The sequence below is a fragment of the Palaemon carinicauda genome, chromosome 7 (assembly GCF_036898095.1).
Source record: "Palaemon carinicauda isolate YSFRI2023 chromosome 7, ASM3689809v2, whole genome shotgun sequence".
NCBI lineage: Eukaryota > Metazoa > Arthropoda > Malacostraca > Decapoda > Palaemonidae > Palaemon > Palaemon carinicauda.
The window spans coordinates 61,152,839-61,176,449 of NC_090731.1; the positions used below are offsets into that span (position 1 = coordinate 61,152,839).

The following is a 23,611-nucleotide window of genomic DNA, read 5'->3' on the forward strand; positions in this document are numbered from 1 at the left end:
AGACCACTTCCTGCACTCACTACACATATTTTCCTGATCACACCCTCGGCCTCGACACTGCGGGCAAAGGGTGTGAGGATCCGTATCCGTGGCCAACATAAAGGTACCACAAGGGCGGCCGGCAATTCCAGGGCACGTACGCATAGCAATAATAAAGGTGGTCAACTTCTAACACACACACGCTGTAGAGAAAAAGCAGAAAAAAGATTAAAGGCTGTCAACGAGGACGATGGACAGACACGTCTGTTTATCGCCGGAGCCAAAAGTGAAGTGAAGCTAATCACCGGTGTGTGGGGGGGGAGGGGTAGCAAGCTACCCTTCCCCTACCCCCCAGCTAACTAGCGTGTGGGTAATTAACCCTCGTTAAAAACTATTGGCTCGTCATTTCAGCTACGCTAACAGGTAAACCCAATGTAAATACAGTAGCGTAGTTTGGACAGACACGTCTGTTCATCGCCGGAGCCAAAAGTGAAGTGAAGCTAATCACCGGTGTGTGTGGGGGGGAGGGGTAGCAAGCTACCCTTCCCCTACCCCCCCGCTAACTAGCGCGTGGGTAATTAACCCTCGTTAAAAACTATTGGCTCGTCATTTCAGCTACGCTAAAAGGTAAACCCAATGTAAATACAGTAGCGTGGTTTGTATTTCGGTTACGGAACAAATAATATTTTATGCTTACCTGGTAAAAGAAATGTGCAAAAGCCAGCCAATTGACAGCTAGTGCTGCCATCTTCTTGGAGATTATGCAATGGGTTACAAGTTTACACAAAACTGCACTGACAATGTGATTCTGTAAAAACACCAAAGATATTAGTCCCACATTGTCTGCTCTTTGGAGGAGCAAACACAAAAGGCAAATGGTTGCATATGAATGTTTCAACACTATGCTGATTTTCTCTTCTTCGGGGTCATACACATCAAGTAACTTCTGTGATTTACTGTCTTGAGCCTTGCATGTTATAAGTCCAGCTTTCAGCAGACCAGATATAAATAATACGAAAAGCACTAAATAAGATATCTGAGCCTCTACCGTCCCAAGCTCAGAACTTTTACCACTCCACTGGAAATGACGGCCAAATATGCATCCGCACGAAACGAGAACTAATGGTAAACAAGTTTGGGAAAATAAAAAGATTGTCACAACCAAGCCACTGAGCACAACAAGCGCTAGAACGGAAGACCCCGAGGCACGGATGTCGTCTCCTAAGTCCTCTAGATGCTTCCATTTGTCACCGGTGGAATTCCAAGACCTCATGAGTCGACTCAATACAACACTAATGATTAACAACACTACTATTTTGTAAGGTGATTTTCTAAGTTTCTGCAAAAATGACTCCTGTTTATCTTTCTTTCCCAAACTTGTAGGCAATTCTCCTTCACTAGAATCCACATCTACTTCAAAAGGTGATTTTTCTCTACCCTGTACTTTACTATGGTACCTTTGCAGAGGTCTCATTCCTTGAATCAATAGTTTCAAGATGAAGGAGAAATGAAGACTGGTTGTTAGGAAGTACAGCGTCTGATGTTCTTCCTCTACCAGGCTGGTTCCTAAAAGGCTAACTGTGTGAAGTCCAGTTCCAATCAAAAGGAAATATGAGACAATTTCCAGTCCACCATCTCTCTGAAAATAATCAAATAAAATTAAATAACTCTACTAGCAATTGCTTATAAGAATAAAATGGATCATTATTGAATTCAAAAGCACCTAAAATATCTATTAATTTAGAATATAAAAAAAAACAATTAAGTAAAGCAGAAAACAAACAACATTGCACAAGGATGTATCAAAATTTTCTTGTCTTTTTGTAAGCAATAATTATTTTAAATATATAAATTAATATCAAAGCTCAAAGGACTTAATTGAAATAAAAAAGGTTTAAAAATCTAAATTGCATACAAGATCTCCATCATGTTTATCTTTTAATCAAGTGCTCATACCCACCGAAAATGTTATTTTGATAATAAAATAAATTTTTGAATATACTTACCCGGTGATTATATAAGCTGCAGCTCTGCTGCTCGACAGAAAACTCTACGTAAAAAATCCGCCAGCGATCGCTATGCAGGTAGGGGGTGTACTTCAACAGCGCCATCTGTCGTGCAGGTACTCAGTACTCATTGTAAACAAAGAACTCAATTTTCTCCTCGGTCCACTGCGTCTCTATTGGTAAGTATATTAAAAAATTTATTTTATTATCAAAATAACATTTTTCAATATTTAACTTAGCCGGTGATTATATAAGCTGATTCACACCCAGGGGGGTGGGTAGAGACCAGCAATAAATGTTTACATTATTATGAGCTAAGGATTTTTTATTTCATTTTAGAAGTTATCAAAATAACAAAAATAAAATAAATAAGTACCTGGTAAGGAAGTCGACTTGAACAATTACTCTGCCTTTTTAAGTACGTCTTCCTTACGGAGCCTCGCGATCCTCTTAGGATGCTGAGCGACCCCTAGGATCTGAAGTATGAAGGGTTGCAACCCATACCACAGGACCTCATCAAAACCTCTAATCTAGGCGCTTCTCAAGAAAAGAATTTGACCACCCGCCAAATCAACCAGGATGCGAAAGGCTTCTTAGCCTTCCGGACAACCCAAAAACACAATAAAAACATTTCAAGAGAAAGATTAAAAAGGTTATGGTATTAGGGGATTGTAGTGGTTGAGCCCTCACCCACTACTGCACTCGCTGCTACGAATGGTCCCAGGGTGTAGCAGTTCTCGTAAAGAGACTGGACATCTTTAAGATAAAAAGACGCGAACACTGACTTGCTTCTCCAATAGGTTGCGTCCATTATACTTCGCAGAGATCTATTTTGTTTAAAGGCCACTGAAGTTGCGACAGCTCTAACTTCATGTGTCCTTACCTTCAGCAAAGCTTGGTCTTCCTCACTCAGATGGGAATGAGCTTCTCGTATTAACAGTCTGATAAAATAGGATAAAGCATTCTTTGACATAGGCAAAGATGGTTTCTTAACTGAACACCATAAAGCTTCTGACTGTCCTCGTAAAGGTTTAGTTCGTCTTAAATAGAACTTAAGAGCTCTCACAGGGCATAAGACTCTTTCTAGTTCATTTCCAACCATATTCGATAGGCTTGGAATATCGAACGATTTCGGCCAAGGACGAGAGGGTAGCTCGTTTTTGGCTAGAAAACCAAGTTGTAAAGAACATGTAGCCGTTTCAGATGAAAATCCGATGTTCTTGCTGAAGGCGTGAATCTCACTGACTCTTTTAGCTGTGGCTAAGCAAACCAGGAAAAGCGTCTTTAAAGTGAGATCTTTAAAGGAGGCTGATTGTAGCGGCTCGAACCTTTCTGACATGAGGAATCTTAGTACCACGTCTAAATTCCAACCAGGTGTAGCCAAACGACGCTCCTTCGTGGTCTCAAAAGACTTAAGGAGGTCCTGTAGATCTTTGTTGTTGGAAAGATCTAAGCCTCTGTGACGGAAAACTGATGCCAACATGCTTCTGTAACCCTTGATAGTGGGAGCTGAAAGAGATCGTTCTTTCCTCAAGTATAAAAGGAAGTCAGCTATTTGAGTTACAGAGGTACTGGTCGAGGATACAGATACTGACTTGCACCAGTTTCGGAAGACTTCCCACTTCGATTGATAGACTCTAAGGGTGGATGTCCTCCTTGCTCTAGCAATCGCCCTGGCTGCCTCCTTCGAAAAGCCTCTAGCTCTCGAGAGTCTTTCGATAGTCTGAAGGCAGTCAGACGAAGAGCGTGGAGGCCTTGGTGTACCTTCTTTACGTGTGGCTGACGTAGAAGGTCCACCCTTAGAGGAAGAGTTCTGGGAACGTCCACTAGCCATCGAAGTACCTCGGTGAACCATTCTCTCGCGGGCCAGAGGGGAGCAACTAACGTCAACCTTGTCCCTTCGTGAGAGGCGAACTTCTGCAGTACCTTGTTGACAATCTTGAACGGGGGGAATGCATATAGATCTAGATGTGACCAATCTAGAAGAAAGGCATCTATATGAACTGCTGCTGGGTCCGGGATTGGTGAGCAATATATTGGGAGCCTCTTGGTCATCGAGGTTGCGAAGAGATCTATGGTAGGCTGGCCCCATGTGGCCCAAAGTCTCTTGCACACATCCTTGTGTAGGGTCCATTCTGTTGGAATGATTTGTCCCTTCCGACTGAGGCAATCTGCCATGACATTCAAGTTGCCTTGGATGAACCTCATTACCAGTGAAATGTTTAGATCTTTTGACCATGTGAGGAGGTCCCTTGCGATCTCGTACAACGTATAGAGTGGGTCCCTCCTTGCTTGGAGATGTACGCCAAAGCCGTGGTGTTGTCCGAGTTCACCTCCACCACTTTGCCTAGAAGGAGGGACTTGAAGCTTTTCAAGGCCAGATGAACTGCCAGTAGCTCCTTGCAGTTGATATGCATTGTCCTTTGACTCGAGTTCCAAGTTCCCGAGCATTCCCGACCGTCTAATGTCGCGCCCCAGCCCGTGTCCGATGCGTCCGAGAAGAGAACGTGGTTGGGAGTCTGAACAGCCAGGGGCAGACCCTCTCTGAGGCTGATACTGTCCTTCCACCAAGTCAGGGAAGACTTCATCTTCTCGGAAATGGGAATCGAGACCGCTTCTAGCGTCTTGTCCTTTTTCCAGTAAACAGCTAGGTGATATTGAAGAGGACGGAGATGTAGTCTTCCTAACGATACGAACTGTTCCAGGGATGATAGTGACCCTATCAGACTCATCCACTGCCTGACTGAACATCGTTCCTTCTTCAGCATGTTCTGGATGCATAACTGGGCTTGACTTGTTCTGGGGGCCGACGGAAAAGCCCGAAAAGCTAGACTGTGAATCTCCATCCCTAAATACACAATAGTTTGGGATGGGACCACTTGAGACTTTTCCATATTGACCAGGAGACCCAATTCCTTGGTCAGATCTAGAGTCCACTTTAGATCCTTCAGACAGCGACGACTGGAAGAAGCTCTTAGAAGCCAGTCGTCCAAATAGAGGGAGGCTCTGATGTCCGCTAAATGAAGGAATTTGGCTACATTCCTCATCAGCCTCGTAAACACAAGAGGAGCTGTGCTTAGGCCAAAGCACAGGGCTTGAAACTGGTAGACAACCTTTTCGTAAACGAATCTCAGAAAAGGTTGGGAGTCTGGGTGGATGGGGACGTGAAAGTATGCGTCCCTTAGGTCTAAAGAGACCATCCAGTCTTCCCTTCTGACCGCTGCTAGAACGGACTTTGTGGTCTCCATGGCGAACGTCTGCTTTGTGACAAAGACATTCAGCGCACTGACGTCTAGCACCGGCCTCCACCCTCCTGTCTTCTTTGCCACTAAGAAGAGACGGTTGTAGAAGCCCGGGGTTTGATGTCCAGGACTTTGACTACCGCTCCCTTTTCTAGTAAGAGAGACACCTCCTGTTTCAATGCTCGTCTCTTGTCTTCCTCTCTGTACCTGGGAGAGAGATCGATGGGAGACGTTGCTAGAGGGGGTTTTGGTACAAACGGGATCTTGTACCCCTCTCTGAGCAACTTCACAGATTGTGCATCTGCGCCTCTCTTCTCCCAGGTCTGCCAGAAGTTCTTGAGTCTGGCTCCCACTGCTGTCTGAAGAAGCTGGCAGTCAGACTCTGCCTTTAAAGGACTTGGTTCCTTTCTTCTTCCCACGTCTCCCTTCGGCACGAGCACCTCCTCTGCTGGAGGCTCTGCCACGAAAGGGCGGAATAAATCGGTACGCTGGAGTGTCCATCCTTGGTCTAGCTGACAAGGTAGGCAAAGGGGTGGCTTTGCGGGCAGAGGACGCAACCAGGTCATGGGTGTCCTTCTGTATCAAAGAAGCAGCAATCTCCTTAATCAAGTCCTCTGGAAAAAGGCACTTAGAGAGAGGAGCAAACAGAAGTTCGGATCTTTGACAAGGTGTCACTCCAGCTGACAGGAAAGAGCAAAGGTTCTCACGCTTCTTGAGGACTCCGGATACGAACGATGCAGCGAGCTCACTAGACCCGTCACGTATGGCCTTGTCCATGCAGGACATGATGAGCAAGGAAGATTCCTTCTCAGTCGGGGAGATCTTCCTGCTCAAAGCTCCCAGACACCAGTCTAAAAAGTTGAAGACCTCGAAGGCTCTAAATATCCCTTTCAACAGATGGTCTAGGTCCGAAGGTGACCAGCATATCTTAGAGCGTCTCATGGCTAGCCTGCGGGGAGAGTCTACAAGACTTGAGAAGTCGCCCTGGGCAGAGGCAGGAACTCCCAAGCCGAGAACTTCTCCCGTGGCATACCAGACGCTCGATCTGGAAGAGAGTTTAGCAGGGGGAAACGTAAAGGCTGTCTTCCCTAGACTCTTTTTGGACTGCATCCACTCTCCTATAACTCGTAAAGCTCTCTTGGACGAGCGTGCGAGGACGAGTCTAGTAAAGGCAGGCGAGGATGACTGCGTACCTAAAGCAAACTCTGACGGAGGAGAGCGCGGAGCCACAGACACAAACATGTCCGGAAACATCTCTTTGAACAGAGCAAGAACTTTTCTAAAGTCCAAAGAGGGTTGCGTGGACTTGGGCTCGTCAAGGTCCGAATGTGGTTCATCAACGTGTGCCGCATCGTCATCATCAGAGAGTCCATCATCCGAGTATTGAGGAGGAAGCGGCAATGGAGTAGGTATCGGCTGGTTAGCTGAGTCCGGTCGCACGGGTGCACGCGTGACTGAACCGGACGCAACGTCATGGAACTGTTGCCCAGTCTGTGAGCTGGCAACAACCATAGCAGCGCGGGGACGCACAGCGTCTACTCCAGACTGTCTAGTCTGATGTGGGCGAGCAGAGGTAACCACACTAGGTTGCGGAGGTTGACGCTCCGCGTCAAAACAAAACAACTCTGACGGTTGTTGTACCTCGCGAACGTCAACGGAAGGTTCCGTGCGTCGCTGAACGTCAACATGCGGCTGGCAGGGTACACTGGAACGCATGGGTGGCGGGACTCTCTCAGCTGGAGTGCGCAAGAAGGTCGCCTCAGCGTCCACAGGACGCACAACCGAGAGTGTGGTTGGTTGTAGGCAAGAGGTTGGTGCAGCAGCAACCTTCTCCGCACGAAAGTCCTGCATTAGAGACGTTAATTGGAACTGCATGGTCTGCAGCCAAGACCACTTAGGGTCTGCAGTAGCAGGTGCGGCGACAGACGGTGTGACTGCCTGAGGCGGTACCGCTTTGCCTCTCTTAGGAGGTGAGCAGTCATCGGAAGACTGCAGCGAGTCCGAACTGACCCAGTGGCTACAACTGGGCCGTTGGACTTGCGCGGAAGGGACCGACTTGCGCTTAAGAGGTCGTGAGACCTTGGTCCATGGTTTCTTACGAGAAACCTCTTCCGCAGACGAGGAATAAATGGGCTCTCTCGTCTTTGTGTGGGTGGGACGATCTTGGGTAGATACGCCCGAAACCACGGAGGGAACGTCTGTTCGCTGATTAAAGCCTCTCGAACCCATTGGTCGTACGACATTGCTTCTCCCCTGGACTTGGGAGCTTGCAAGAGGTCCCGGACTAGGAGGACGACAGGCACGAACAGACGAACCCTCAAGCGCAACACTATCCACAACACTATCACTCACTTTACCACTTCCCAATGCACTTTTACACTTCAGCTCCTTGACGTCCGCCATGAGCTGGTTACGGTCACTAGCCAGGGACTCAACTCTCTCACCCAGAGCTTGGATGGCACGCATCATGTCAGCCATCGAAGGTTCCTGAGTGCCAGAAGGGGGATCAGGAGCAACCACTACATGGGAAGGAATAGGTTGTGGGGCATGAGGAGAGGAAAAATCAACAGAACGAGAGGAACTTCTCCTGACTCTATCTCTCTCTATCCTACGTGTATATTTTTGGAATTCGATAAAATCGAATTCCGAAAGCCCAACGCATTCCTCACATCGATCTTCCAATTGACAGGTTTTATCCCGACAATTGGAACAAACGGTGTGAGGATCAATAGAGGCCTTCGGAAGACGCCTTGAACAGTCCCTAGCATTACACTTCCTGAATTTTGGGACTTGAGAAGGGTCAGCCATTTTGAATTGGTCAAAGGGGAATTAAAAAACTATCCAAAGTCATCAACAAATAATCCGATATCAAAAAAAGAATGCAAGGATTTATTGAAGAGAAAGCCTGCACAGCGAAAGCTCAAAACTAGAATAGTGTACTTCACCAAATAGTTGTGAAAACAAATCCAGTTAGCAACAGCGAATTAGTAGGTCTTGCCGGTAGCACGACAGAGAGAAAATTGAGTTCTTTGTTTACAATGAGTACTGAGTACCTGCACGACAGATGGCGCTGTTGAAGTACACCCCCTACCTGCATAGCGATCGCTGGCGGATCTTTTACGTAGAGTTTTCTGTCGAGCAGCAGAGCTGCAGCTTATATAATCACCGGCTAAGTTAAATATTGAAAAACTTATTTTATGACTTAAAACCCCAAGAACATATAAATTGTTACTACAATAAAACCACAATTACCAAACTTTTGCTCTATCAAATTTTATCCACTCCACACACCACTTTATCTTCAAACTTCAAAGCACAGGTTAGCCCAAAATGCTGAACCAACCTACAGAGAATGATTTGGTCTTATGGTGAGGAAAAGTTTTACTTTTATTTTCTTCAAAAAGGTAGGTAGCCAGCTGTCACCCCAAAAAGATAGACATACTTTTTCTTCCTTTATTACAAAATGCCAAAATCTTGAAAAAAATACTTTTTCAAAGAGAATAAGTAAGCAAATATGAAATGTTCTACGATCAACTTCATTTACTATATGAAACAATTCTGTAGATTTTAATATTAAACTTAATTTTTAATTTCTTACTAAATTCTATAGATAGCATGACGAAATATTTTGGTTTGGCCACAAAGAAACCCACCAATGAAAGTCATGATGATTCAAAACTACATTAAGCAACTGGATGACAATAAGATGACTTTCATAGCTGACTTCCAAGTGGGAACACCATTTATGTATTCAATGTTACGTAACATGTTTTTGGGGTTAATGTGCTGTGCGGTCTGCAAGAACTTTCCTGTGAAATGTTAAAATAGAAAATCCAGTACGACATAAATACCAAAGAAATATTGTGTCACATGCTCTAGAGCAAGTGTACTGTATGTACATGCAAAGCTCAGACTCAGTGTGTATAAGATAGACCTTCGAGTTCAGGGATTAATGAACTTGACACAGCAATTACAATTTACGATGCTGAAAATCGTATGCTATGGGTAACGTCATCACCACAGACAAAAGAACCAATGCTACAGTTGGGGCTAATGTTACCAGACAGAGGTTACTATCCCCAGACTCTAGAGCTAAAATATAAAGCAGATTCTATCTTTGATGGTGTCAATGACCTTCGATGTCAGGATTCCAGAAAACTTCAAATCATTCATTCATTCCCATCTCTGAAGAGACTTTGTTTTTAGAACTAGAGTATTGCAAAAGCCATATCTTTAATAGCTTCAGCATCAGGAATGAGATTCAGTAAACTTAAGCCTTTTGGTGTTATACAGTGTCTCACCTTTCAAAATTGTTGATAAAGGTAGAATATCAAATAGAAACAATGAAAATTTGAAAAAAATAACTTTAGTGTTCTGACAGTAGTTATCTAATGGATCTTATAATTATAATTCAAAACCAAATAGTAAGTATTTCAAAATAAGGAACAAAATATTAAAATGAACATAATGATCATGATGATTACATGCAATTTTAGCACTACAGTACAGCAATCACCTTACCTGACCTGGCTCTGGTAACCTAGCACGAAACACTTGCGAAACCATCACCATTATATAAATAATGGCCACAGTCAACAACCAAGGTGTTGGTCGGAAGAGGTGGCAGATGTGAGAATTAGTGGTTGCAGCACAAGACAACAGCCATAACAGCAAGGTACAGCCTGCACAGCACAGTATGCTTATTCCACTAATGTTGTCCGTAAATAGGGCACCAGTAAACATTCGCCATATGGACACAGTCAAAACCTGAAATAGAGTGATAGTTCCCATAATTTTTTTTTTTCTGTGAAATGTGAGAGAGAAATATCACTGAAGGACATAGTAATTAATACACTTTGACATCTAATTCTTCTACTTCTCTCTTTCATTTCTTAATACTTTCTCATAAATTAGTGTACAGCTTGCTAGGATAATATACAACACAAAAAAAAGCAGTCACAGTTTCTTTTTAAAAAAAAAATGAATAAAATACTATATAAAGAGACAATCAAATAACAAAAATACTAAAAACAAATACTGTATACAGTAAATAGACTTTTTCATATACTGTACTCAAAACAGCCTAGGACAATTTATTTTCGGTGATCAATATATTCTGAAATGTTTTAATTCTCTCATTCTACCTTATTTTGAGTAATATTCTCCTTCTGGTCTTCAGCTGCTAACTCTCATCTTAATTTATTGAACAAAACTTCCAGTCTATTGAATTTCTTTTTTCTGATTACTAGCATTGTCTTTCAGTTGGTTCTTTATGAATGTTGCATATGATTTTTTATAATTCTGACCATCCTTCACATTCAGATCTTCCCAGATTGTACCATACTGTATGCTGTACTAGTATGCAGTTAATTTTAACAATCTTGCCTTCCCCACCATAAGGCTTAACACTACATAGTACTGTATTCTAAATTAGAAGTTTTATACTAGTTGTGACCAGATTGTGGAATGATCTTCCTAATCAGGCACTTGGAATTGGTGGAATTTCAGAAGTTCAAACTTGTATGGAATGTTTTTATGTTGAACAGGCTGATATAAGTCTCTCTTCATAGTTTATATATGACTGATCTAGTTGAATATATTAAAAATCACTAAGGAAACACTCAATTCATTACAGGTGAGACTCCAATTAACCACTATCAAAAGTCATAATCAAATAAATGGTTGATAATGAGCGTCTTGTAAGGGTTGTGGAGGCCGATGCGGTAACATCCCTGACTGGTGATCACCAAACTGGGGTTAGGATCCCGCTCAAACTCATTAGTTCCTTTGGTCGCTGCAAACTTACCATCCTTGTGAGCAAAGGATGAGTGATTTGTGGGAGCCTATAGGTTTATCAGCCGAGTCATCAGCAGCCATTGCCTGGGCCTCCTTGGTCCTAGCATGGGTGGAGAGGGGCCTTGAGTGTAGGTCATATGTATAATGTATGTGGCAGTCTCTAGGGCCTGCCATTCCTGAGCGGCCTTTAAACCTACTTCAGTTCTCAGCTACATATCTCAAGAAACTGGACTAGGGGGATAAGTTACTTCATGTGAACACTATCAAAATAGAAAAGCTATGGTTTACAAAATTGTTTGGAAACTAACTGGGGCAAAAAACATCTGTAAAGGAATAAACAATGACAGACTGAATAAGGTTACCATTAACCACCAAATATCTACCATCTCTTGAGGGGAAGAAAATGGGAATGCTTTATTTTTGGGGGTAAGATCGACAAAGTCAGTATCAAAGGACATGTGTCTTAGTAATGAAAATGAAAAAAATAATTTGGAAATGACTGATGAGTATAGTATCAATAAATATATGACTGGATAGTGGTGAGTTTTCCAAGAAAAATCAAATGGGAAAATACAGTAAAATGAGCTATTAACAGCACTAAAAACTCCTAAATATTGAAAGGGGTAACTGGTTTCTCGCAGCAGATCCTGGTGAAACATATATGAATGATTGTTCTCCTTCTGTCTAGATGACAAAAGACTGAGATCGAGATAGAAAAACCAAGAATGTAAATCTGGTAACCAAATAACTGATGGGTTTGTATGACAATATTCTTAAACCTTTTCTATATTTACCATAATAACAATAATTGTAGATGCAAATATAGTAGGAAGATCATAACTCTGCAATTTTGACGTTAAAGCGTCCGAAGCCATCTGTTCACACCCCTGATAAAACTTCAGCACTCTTTTTGAAACTGAGTCTATATAAGCTTCATCTGGAGATTCCTTATCCATTTTTTCCAACACTTCTTGGTGAAGTTTTGTTGCTTCTTCAAAAAGTAAATCTGCATTATCTGTAAAAAGTTAATCTTCATTAACAACATTTCTTGTAAAGCCAGTTTACGACCAGCTTTGACTTTATAGAATAAATAAATTTCCCTTTAATAATATTTAACTTTCCTACGAAAACAGAAAAATCTTATTTAATACTTAACTTCTCTATTTAACATAAAAATCTTATATCATAATGAGCCTTGTGGTGTCAGAAAGTGCTAGGCACAAAAACTAAGCAGACATTCACTAATCATTGAAAATTTCATTACCATAATTGATGTCACTGGTGCTACTAAAATATATAGGAATAGAAAGACTAAAATAAAATTTTAAAAGTAAATTATAGTTTTCCTAGCATATACAAACCCTCAACTTATAAGAAGGCATTTATCCTAAAGAGGGAGGAAGTCCGTTTAACCAAGCTGGCTGGTTTAATTTACCAGGATGTCTGAACACTTTGACCAGAGGAGGTGCTGTGTTGACTCCTATCCATCACCCATCAGCTGAGAAAAGATTCTCAGGTGATGGGTTAAGTTTCTGTTCAGCAATAGATGGTCACTGAGAAACCTCTATGATGTTTGAATGCATGGTTAAATAAGTAATGAGGATGTCCCCATCCGTGTCTATCCTCTCCTTCATAAGGAGGATGGGGAAGATAATTCTATATCTATTCATAAAGAAAACTTGCTCAGTAAGGAAGCTTCATCCTCATCATCAGCCGTTACTAGTCCATTGCGGAACAAATGCCTCAGACATGTCCTTTTACTTGCATCTGTTTATGGTCTTTCTGTGCCAATCCATCCATGCAAATTTCCTTAGTTCATTGATCCATCATCTTCTCTTCCTTCCTCTGCTTCTTTTACAATCTCTAGGGACTCATTCTGTTATTCTTTATGTCCATCTATTGTCTGTCATTCTCATTATATGTCCTGCCCATGTCCATTTCTTTTTCTCACAAGTTGTTGGAATAATCTCTACTTTTATTTGCTCTCACTTTGAGTTATAACAAGCTTATATTCTACGGTTTTACCTTAATAAACATCCAATCCAGCAAATAATGACACAACTGCTCATCCCAAGGCAAAAGAAAAAAAGCCAGACCTTACCTCCCATCCCTGACATAGTCGAGACTGCTATCTCACATGAAATGTTTCTTGCCCTATGAAGGAGCCTGGTATGTTACACAACCTACCGATCTGTTACCTAAGGTCCCATTTTAAGCAATACGCTTATTTAGAATATAAGGAGCAACCTTGCAGCTATGTATCTTTAACATTTAAAATGCTTTCAGAAGACTAAAATTACCGACAGATCATTGCTCAGAATGCATCTATAATGTTTAATACCCTTCCAAAAGACTAATTTTAATTATTGATGTAATTAAGGTCTTGCGGATATACTCCCTAACAAACTTGGCCAAGAAAGTTGTCTGGCATTCCAGACTCCAGCCTTTAATGTGTAACTCACTGACAGGTTCTTCTAGAAGGCTAGTGTACAACCAATCCCTCTGACTTCGTGAGCGCAAGCTTGAGTTGGTTCCTCCAGATCATCAACTGTAGGATGAAACAGTCCCTTATTCTTTTCCCGAAGCCAGAAGAATATGGTATTCTTGAAGAACTTCCTCTTAAGTCTACCCATACTAACAAAAAGATTTTGTAGCTGTATCCACTTGAAACACCGTGAAGTTCACATATATGCAGCTCTGAGACTAATGTAAGAAGAAAGACGGTTTGAGAGTCTGCTCTCTAACTGATGCTTGCCTTAAAGATTCTGAGGGACAGGATACGTCCCACGAGGGTGATTTGAGTTTCAAATGGGAAAAACTTCTGGAAGCTCCTTGTGAGCCGAGAAACTCCAACAAAGAGAAAAGATCTAAGCTTGTCCAGCTAAAGCCCTGGCTCAAGGCTAAGTGATAAAATTTTACAGCCAGGACTGAGAGGAGCTCCAAGAGGAAAAGAGATCACAGGAACTATATGAAGAGACTGCTCAACCATGTGATGTGTCCCTAGTGCCTTTCCGGGAATGGAAAGATACTGATGGAAAGATGAAGGGAAGTGCCCCTTCCCCTCCCATTTGATGGTAGCAGAAACACCTACCTCCAACAGAGCAGAATGATATTCAAGGAACCAACTTCCTCACGAGGGAATAAACACCAAGTAGAAATGCTGCCTCACAGGCAGAAGAATTTGGCTATCGGCAGTTTGCAGACAACTGTCGCCAGTTACAGTTACCAGCAAAAACTGCAAAACCTCATTTCTATCTTAACATCCCCAGTGTGAAATGATCTGCCAATCAATTTATCCAAAATAAATTGATTAAAACCACCAGATGGAGGCAATGGAAGTACTATCCAGCAGCTGAAAACAAAGTGGCTATTCAGTGTGCTGGGGAGAGGGGATGTTTCCCGGCCAACCCCCAGTAATTACAGACACCTTGTTAAAGTTTTAACAGCAGAATTTCAGCTACGCTGAAAACACACTACTAGTAAAGTACAAGGGCTTGTATATACATAGGAACAAATTCTATGTTAAAGTAATAGGCTTGTGATCAAACAAGTAAATATAAAAGAAAATTAGATTTTATTTACAGATCTACCTCTTTTTTTATATCTACATCTATGAAATCACTCAATCAATCACCATATAGTAATCAACCCTTTATACAATAATTAGGGTTTACCCAGGAGTGGTTCCATCCCAAATCTTTACTCAAACTAAAGTTGACCAACAAACATTACAGGGAATAAATATACCTATATGCCCACAAACATGAGTGGAACCCTTTATAGGGTAACACTTAAAAAACACTTGCATCAGAAAATTCTTTGTTAAATTACGTTCTGTATACAAAATAACAGATTTGAGTAGATTTAGTAGATTTGAGAACAAAGCCCTCAGAAGGATATTTGAAGTTAAATGGCAGGACAGGATTAGAAATGAAACTATAAGAGATTACTCGAGTGTCATATGTGGATGGGATCATGATGAGGGGTAGATGGAGATGGTTTGGGCATGCTCTTTGCACTCCCCAAGAGATTAGTTCACCAAACTTTCAACTGGGCTCCACAAGGCACTAGAAGAGTTGGAAGACCCAGGCCTACATGGATGAGGACTATGAAGCACGAAGTAGGAGATGATAGAGACGAATGGCGAAATCTAACCAAGTCTTTTGCGTCAATAGGCGTAGGAGGGAGATGATGATGATGATGATATAAAATAAGTGTCAAATGTCTTACCATGATTAACCCTAACACCAGAGCCGCGGGCAACACCAAGCAGTTGTTTTGCAGCATTATGATGAAGCATCATTCTCTTCTTTATTCCAAAATGAGACACAACTTCAGTTATGGGACAGCCAACATTACCTTCAGGAACCTCAACATTTGTCAGAAAAGCAAGAGTAGAAGCGACATCAACCTGCTTCACCTCTCGTGGTTTGCTTCTCCTGAAACCAGATAACTTTTAAGGATACTTGTAATGTAATTGAGTTGAACATAAATGGTATCTTTTTGACAAAAGAAAACATTAAGACAAAATAAGCAGTGAAGAATCTGAGTCTTTAAATACAAAGAAAATTATTTTGAAGATGAAATTGTAGAAAATACAAGTTGCATGAGGGAATGACTATACAGTAAACAATACTAAACATTACTTACGTAATCTTTCCAAAAGTGTCAGAAAAAAGCATTGCTGAGGTAGTAACTTCTGAATGGGATGAACCTCCGTGTCCACCTGCGTCGCTCATGCCATGGTCTCCACATACCAAAACTAAGTAAGGCTTCTCCTGGAAACAAAAAAGAACAGTTTGTAAAATGAGGTTTGTTTTTATCTATCATCAACTTGAATACTCTTATTTATTTATTTATTTATTTCCTTTCTTCACTGGGCTATATTTCCCCCGTTGGAGCCCTTGGCCTTATAGAATCTTACCTTTCCAGCAAGGATAGTAACTTAGCTAGTACTAATAATAAATGGCTGCCAATATACCCGTAAGGGAGGGCATCATGCAAAGCGGCTGAAACTAAAAATAAACAGGATTATAAAAATTAACGCGTGTCACTACCCAGATTAATCAAAACAGACAATTATAATACTCAACTTGGGAGCAGGGATCCCCAAAACGTCTGACATCTTTAACACAAAGTTACGAAAACAACACGTCCGAATCTCACTGGTGCTAGATAAGAAATGAGAGTAGAAGCGTGGGTAGTGGTAGGGGTGGGAGGGGTAGTCGTAGTAGAGGGCAGCAGTTGGATGTAGAACGGCACCTCGTAGTATCAGGGGATATTGAGGAAGGAGAGGACTAAATGGTAAGGGACCTCTGGTAGTGGTTCTAACACGCCCCAGTTACTATACCGACACTCTTTTAGAGTGAGCGAGCTGGGTTTATTCCTGGCATTCCATGCAACTTTTTCTCTGGTATTTTTAGCAGTATTTATACCTTAGAAATGGTGCTTTAAGGAGCATTTCCCAGGGCGACACAGGTCGAGCCCAGAAATAGATTTTTCCTTTGTCAAAATCCTTTAATAATAATAATAATAATAGTAACAATAATAATGAGGTAGGGATCAACTCCCTTCATATTACAATACTGCATTGTATTTCTTGATAGATGTACTTCAAAGTTATTATATATATTGTATATAAATCTATATTGCAGGTCCTCTTTATACTGTTTAACAGGTTTCTCAGGTCAGATAAGTTCTATATCTTTCATATATCAATTGTTTTTTGCTAAAGTCATTTTTGTATTACAAAAGCTTAAATTTCTAAGGATAAAAAATATGAAAATTTATAAAAATAATGAACAAAATATATGCCGTAAATTTTCCTATCTACTTCACGGATTTTCAGCTATTGAAGGGGAGCTTGGAACATAACACCCGTGACAGTCGAAAGATTGCTGTAACAGATAAACTGAAATTACCTTCTTGTCCACCTGCTAAACACAAATCATTTGCATGAACTCTAGACTTCCAAAGTTTAACCAATTCAACTATATTTAAATAGCGTTGAGCTGACTATATTTCATTGCATCATTCCCTTACAGTGGTTCTTAACATTGCAGGACCACGCATGCTCTACAATTGACCAGGCTCATGATTTTACAATAATACATTTTACCTTTCTCTGCAGTCCTTGATGGATCTCATGCAGTATGCGATCCATCTCCAATAACTTAGGGCCAATTAAGGAACTCATGGGACCCTCTAAATGACCTATGTGATCAAGACCCAGGTAGTGCATGATAAGGACGTCCCAATCGTCAGACCTCATCTCGTTAACTATGTGACGAGATACATTTCCATCAACCTGTCAGGAGAATATTATTAGCTTTATATTTAGAAATAAAAAATAAAACATCTCTAAATTCTTTAATCTTCATACTGTATTAGCCAATGGTGATGATACAATAGAATTTTTCACATAACTTATGAAATAACTTTTCTTAACTTTTTGAGCAAAATATTTATTTATAAGTGGAAATAAATATACTGAACCCAAACACTGAAAATAAAATTGAAGTAAAATTGAAGAATAAATAACAAATTGAAATAAGAGTGGACCTCATAATTATGGGGAAAATCTATTAGATTACCAGAAAAAGAAATACATTTGTGAGTGACTAACTTTTATTCATTAAATGCTTATATTATTTTCTCAAAATGCCAAATATTATTATCTCAGTTGTTATAACCATACTCCTCATGTTAATTGTATAAGTCAAAAAGGAAATCACATCTTTAGGATAGGGATAAAAAGTAAGTTTTCATCATTATTTTAATACTTATTTATGTTTCTTTTAAATATTTCCTTCAGTATTAACCTAATACTATAGTGTATACAGTAAATATACAGTACTGTTTCAAAACAAAAACAATACAGTACAGTTTAAGTATCTGGCAATATACAAAGAAGAAAATTCAATTTTATGCATGAGTTATAGCAATAAAGATCCAATCATAATTTCACACACAATCAAGTATCTTGAACTACATCTTGAACAAGATAGATTGTCTTATAGAGCTAGTTCAAAGATCCCTCACTTTATCAAGTAAAATGATATTTTAATTATAAAATAAATTTTTTAATATACTTACCCGGTGAATATATAATAGCTGCAACTCTGCGGCTCGACAGAAAACACACTCAAAAACTCGCGAGCGATCGCTATGAAGGTTGCGGGTGTGCCCACCAGCGCCACTATCGGCCAGATACCACTCTTGCATGTAAAGAAACCCTTCAATTCTTCTCGTCCCGCTGTGTCTCTATTGGGGAGGAAGGGAGGGCCTTTAATTTATATATTCACCGGGTAAGTATATTCAAAAATTTATTTTATAATTAAAATATCATTTTTAAATATTTAACTTAGCCGGTGAATATATAATAGCTGATTCACACCCAAGGCGGTGGGTAGAGACCAGAGTTAATTAAGTTTACAGCGTATAAGCTAAGAGTTTTTGACAGTTATCAATATAACAAAACCAAAATATATAGGTACCTGGTAAGGAAGTTGACTTAGACGATTACTCTGCCTTATAAGTCTGTCTTCCTCACGAAGCCCAGCGATCCTCTTAGGATGCTGAAAGACTCCCAGGAGCTGAAGTATTAAAGGCTGCAACCCATACAACAGGACCTCATCAAACCCTTAATCTGGGCGCTCTCAAGAAATGACTTTGACCACCCGCCAAATCAATCAGGATGCGAAAGGCTTCTTAGCCTTCCGTACAACCCAAAAAAACAATATTAAAAACATTTCAAGAGACAGATTAAAAAGGATATTGGAATTAGGGTAATGTAGTGGTAGAACCCTCACCCACTACTGCACTCACTCCAACGAATGGACCCAGTGTGTAGCAGTCCTCGTAAAGAGTCTGGACATCTTTTAAGTAAAATGACGCGAACACTGACTTGCTTCTCCAAAAAGTCGCGTCCATAATACTTTGCAGAGATTTATTTTGCTTGAAGGCCACGTAGGTTGCTATATCTCTAACTTCGTGCGTCTTAACCTTAAGCAAACATCGGTCTTTCTCATTCAAGTGAGAATGAGCTTCTCGTATTAAAAAAATCTGATAAAATATGACAAAGCATTCTTTGACATAGGCAATGAAGGTTTCTTAACTGAGCACCATAATGCCTCAGATTTACCTCGTAATAACTTAGTACGAGCTAAATCGAACTTAAGAGCTCTAACAGGACATAATACTCTTTCCAGTTCGTTGCCTACGATCTCTGATAAGCAAGGAATATCAAAAGATTTAGGCCAAGGACGAGAAGGCAGTTCATTTTTGGCCAGGAAACCAAGTTGAAGTGAACAAGTGGCTTTTTTCTGTAGAAAAGCCGATGTTCTTACTGAAGGCATAAAGTTTACTGACCCTTTTAGCCGAAGCCAAGCACACTAGGAAAAGTGTCTTGAGGGTGAGATCCTTTAGGGAGGCTGAATGTAATGGCTCAAACCTGTCTGACATGAGGAACCTTAGGACCACGTCTAAGTTCCATCCAGGAGTTGCCAAACGACGTTCCTTAGAGGTCTCGAAAGACTTAAGGAGATCTTGGAGATCTTTATTGTTGGAAAGACCGAAGCCAACATGCTCCTGTAGCCCTTAATCGTGGGAGCTGAAAGGGAGCGAACCTTTCTCAGATGTAAAAGAAAATCTGCGATTTGGGCTACAGAGGTACTGGACGAGGACACAGATGCTGACTTGCACCAGTCTCGAAAGACTTCCCACTTCGACTGGTATACTCTAATGGTAGAAGCTCTCCTAGCTCTTGCAATCGCACTGGCTGCCTCCTTCGAAAAGCCTCTAGCTCTTGAGAGTCTTTCGATAGTCTGAAGGAAGTCAGACGAAGAGCGGGGAGGCTTTGATGGACATTCTTTACGTGGGGCTGACGTAACAGATCTACCGTTAGAGGAAGACTTCTTGGAAAGTCTACCAGCCATTGAAGTACCTCGGTGCACCACTCTCTCGCGGGCCTGAGGGTAGCAACCAACGTCAACCTTGTCCCTTCGTGAGAGGCGAACTTCTGCAGTACCTTGTTGACTATCTTGAATGGTGGGAATACATATAAGTCCAGAAAAGACCAATCCAGTAGAAACGCGTCTATGTAGATTGCTTCTGTATCTAGGACTGGAGAGCAATAGATTGGTAACCTTTTGGTCAACGAGGAGGCAAAGAGGTCTATGGTGGGTTGACCCCAAGTAGCCCAAAGACTCTTGCCCACGTCCTTGTGGAGGGTCCATTCCGTGGGTATCACCTGACCCCTCCGACTGAGACAGTCTGCCAAGACGTTCAAGTACCCCTGGATGAATCTCGTCAACAGGGAGATGCCTCGAATTCTTGACCATAAGAGAAGGTCCCTTGCGATCTCGAGCAGCGTGAAGGAGTGTGTGCCTCCTTGCTTGGAGATGTACGCCAAAGTTGTGGTGTTGTCTGAGTTGACCTCTACCACTTAGTTTCGAAGAAGCTTTCTAATATCATCAAGGCCAAGTGGACTGCTAATAGCTCCTTGCCGTTGATGTGCATGCTCTTCTGACTTGAGGTCCACAGACCCGAGCATTCCCGACCGTCCAGGGTCGCACCCCAACCCAAATCCGACGCGTCTGAGGACAACACGTGGTTTGGGTTCTTGACTGCTAGGGATAGTCCCTCTCTCAGACTGATCTTGCTGTCCCACCATTTCAGGCATGCCTTTACTGGTTCGGAGACTGGGAATGATACCGTCTCTAATGTCTTGTCCTAGTTCCAGTGAGAGGCTAGATGGAACCGGAGAGGCAGAAGGTGTAGTCTCCCTAGTGAGACAAACTGCTCCAGGGATGAGAGAGTCCCTACGAGACTGTTCCAACTCCTGACTGAATAAACGTTTCGTTTCAGCATTAGTTGGACTTCGAGCAGGGCTTGACTGCGAATCTCCATCCCCAAATATAAAATAATCTGGGATGGGATCAGTTGGGACTTTTAGGTTGACCAAAAGTCCCAACTCCCTGGCCAAACTCAATGTCCAATGTAGATCCTGCAGACAGCGAAGACTGGACGATGCTCTGAGAAGCCAATCGTCCAAGTACAGGGAGGCTTGGATCCCCGATAGATGGAGGGATTTTGCCACATTCCTCAAGAGCCTCGTAAACACGAGAGGAGCAGGACTGAGGCCAAAGCACAGGGCTCGAAACTGGTACCCCACATTCCTGTAAACAAACCTCAGAAACGGTTGGGAATCCGGGTGTATAGGAATGTGGAAGTATGCCTCCTGAAGGTCGAGAGAGACCATCCAGTCGCCTTCCATAAATGCTGTCAAGACAGCCTGGTAGACTTCATCGTGAAGTTTGTCTTGACAATGAACACATTGAGCGCACTTGCCTCTTACGTACTCCTCCAGTGAACATGGCTGCCAAATCATTGGAGCCATCCCTGAGGGACTTGTTCCTGCAGAGAACGTGGCTGTCAGATCATTGGAGCCATCCCTGAAAGCCTTGTTTATGCATGACATAATTGTACAGCAAAACTTCAAAGGCTCGAAAATAGCTCTGAAGTCGACCTGTAAAATCTTGGAGCGTCTCATGGCCAGGCGCCAGGGAGAGTCTATGAGGTTTGAGAAGTCTATCTGGGCAGAGGCAGGAACTCCCAAGCCGAGAACTTCTCTCGTGTCATATCAGACTCTCGCTCTATAAGCCAGCTTAAAAGAAGGGAAAGCAAAGGCTGTCTCCCCCAAACTCCTCCTGGTGATAAACCAGTCGCCTAGCAAACGTAAAGCTCTCTTAGAAGAGCGAGAGAGCACTAGCTTATAAAACAACGGCTTCGAAGTAGCTAGGCCTAGTGTAAGCTCTGACATTTAGGCGAACGAGGAGCAGCAGTTACAAAAAGATCCGGACAAAGATCCTTAAAAATCAGCATGATTTATTTAAAGTCCATAGAGGGCTAAGCAGCTTTAGGCTCCTCTCCGTCTGACAGAGTCATCAAGGGAATATCAGTAGGAGGGGGAACAGCAACTTCCTCATCTAAAGGAACCTTGTCCGACAATAGCCGAGTCTCAAGCAAGGGAGAGACCTACCGTGGTGGCAATGCTTTACAAGCAGAGTCCACACGCACTGGTGCATTAGTAGCGGACCAGAACGCAACGTCATGTAACAGCTTGACAGTCTGTGAACTGTCAACAACAACAGGTGCGTGAGGACGCACAGCGTCCACTCGAGACTGCTTTGACCGCCTAGACTGAGCAGTCAAAACAACTCTAGAATGCGGAGGTTGACGCTCAGCGTCAAAACAAGTCAACTCCGATTGTTGGCGAACGTCCTGAACGTCAACAGGAGCATCAGCAAGTGGCCTAATGTCCAAATGTGGCTGAAAATCCACACGAGACCGCATCGAGTGTGGTTCTAAACAACCTGACTGACGTGACTTGGCTACGCCAACGTCAACAGGACGCACAAAGGAACGTTAGGGTGGCTGAAGGCCAGGATCTCGATGAGATAAACGGCTAGGCTCAACGGACTTATCGGCAGAATAGTCTTCCATAAGGGAGACAAGCTTATTCTGCATGTCTTGCCGTACAACCCATTTAGGATCAACGGGAATGGTTGCGGTAAGAGACGAGGGTAACGTCTGTGACTGCAAAACCTTGCCTACAAAAAGACTCTCGGAGTCTGTGTTACGCTTTTGTTTAGGCGGCGAGCAGTCTTCCGATGACTGCATAGGGTCAGAGCTGTCCTAATAGTTAAAACCAGGACGCTGGACCTGTCCTGAAAGGACTGACTTTCGCTTAAAGGGCCTCGAAACCTTGTTCCATGGTTTCTTATGCGAAAAGCCTTCGGATGACGAGGAGAAAATCGTCTCTCTCGCCTTATGGTAGAGGTGATCTTGGTAAGATACACCTGATACCATAGAGGGAACGTCTGTTCGCTGATCAAGGCCTCTCGAACCCATAAGTCGTACGACATTACTTCTCCCCTGGGCTTGGGAGCTTGCAAGAGGTCCCGGACTAGGCGAACGACAGGCACGAACAGCCGAACCCTCGGTCGCAACACTGATAACACTTTGCGCAATATCACTTTATCACTACGATTTTCTGTTTTGCACTTATTTCACTGAAATCGAATTTTTTAACAATTCACATTAGGTATGAATAAAACTGATTTCTACCTGAAGCACGCAATTCTACCCTCATCAAAAGGTTGTAATTGCGAAATCAGTCGTATAATGTAAGCACATTAATACCAGCAAAAAAAACAGTAAACATATTTTAAGATAAAAAAATCAGTGGCTGGGGAAGAGACTAAACACTAGTTCATTCAAAACTACTTTTCAATCTCTCACCGTACAGTGCCTTGGGACGAGAATAAAAACTAAAAACGTTTTATCCTTTCTCCCGGTACAGAGACTAGGGACGAGAGTAACTCGAGAACAACGTTACTCGCTTGGGACGAGATAAAGATCGGAACGTTCTCTCTCCTCTCTCTCTCTCCGTCTCTATCTCTCTCTCTCTCTCTCTCTTGATTTCGCACCGAAGAGAAGAGCCCACTTACCTTTCGTCAAAACCAGGACGCTGGTTATTTGACCAAATGAAAAAACTGAAAGGTTTTTCAATTAAAAGTTCCTTTA

General features: G+C 42.1%; 1 protein-coding gene across 1 annotated transcript in view; it reads right to left on the bottom strand.

The window, feature by feature from the left end:
• Positions 1-23,611, bottom strand: part of PIG-G (phosphatidylinositol glycan anchor biosynthesis class G) — a 73,077-nt gene that overhangs the window by 22,215 nt on the left and 27,251 nt on the right. The window contains exons 6-11 of the mRNA XM_068376695.1: positions 17,142-17,330; positions 15,674-15,801; positions 15,254-15,462; positions 11,818-12,038; positions 9,749-9,994; positions 677-1,618 (exon numbers count right to left, since the gene is read on the bottom strand). Coding sequence (XP_068232796.1) covers positions 677-1,618; positions 9,749-9,994; positions 11,818-12,038; positions 15,254-15,462; positions 15,674-15,801; positions 17,142-17,330 — 1,935 coding nt within the window. The remainder of the gene's footprint in view (positions 1-676; positions 1,619-9,748; positions 9,995-11,817; positions 12,039-15,253; positions 15,463-15,673; positions 15,802-17,141; positions 17,331-23,611) is intronic.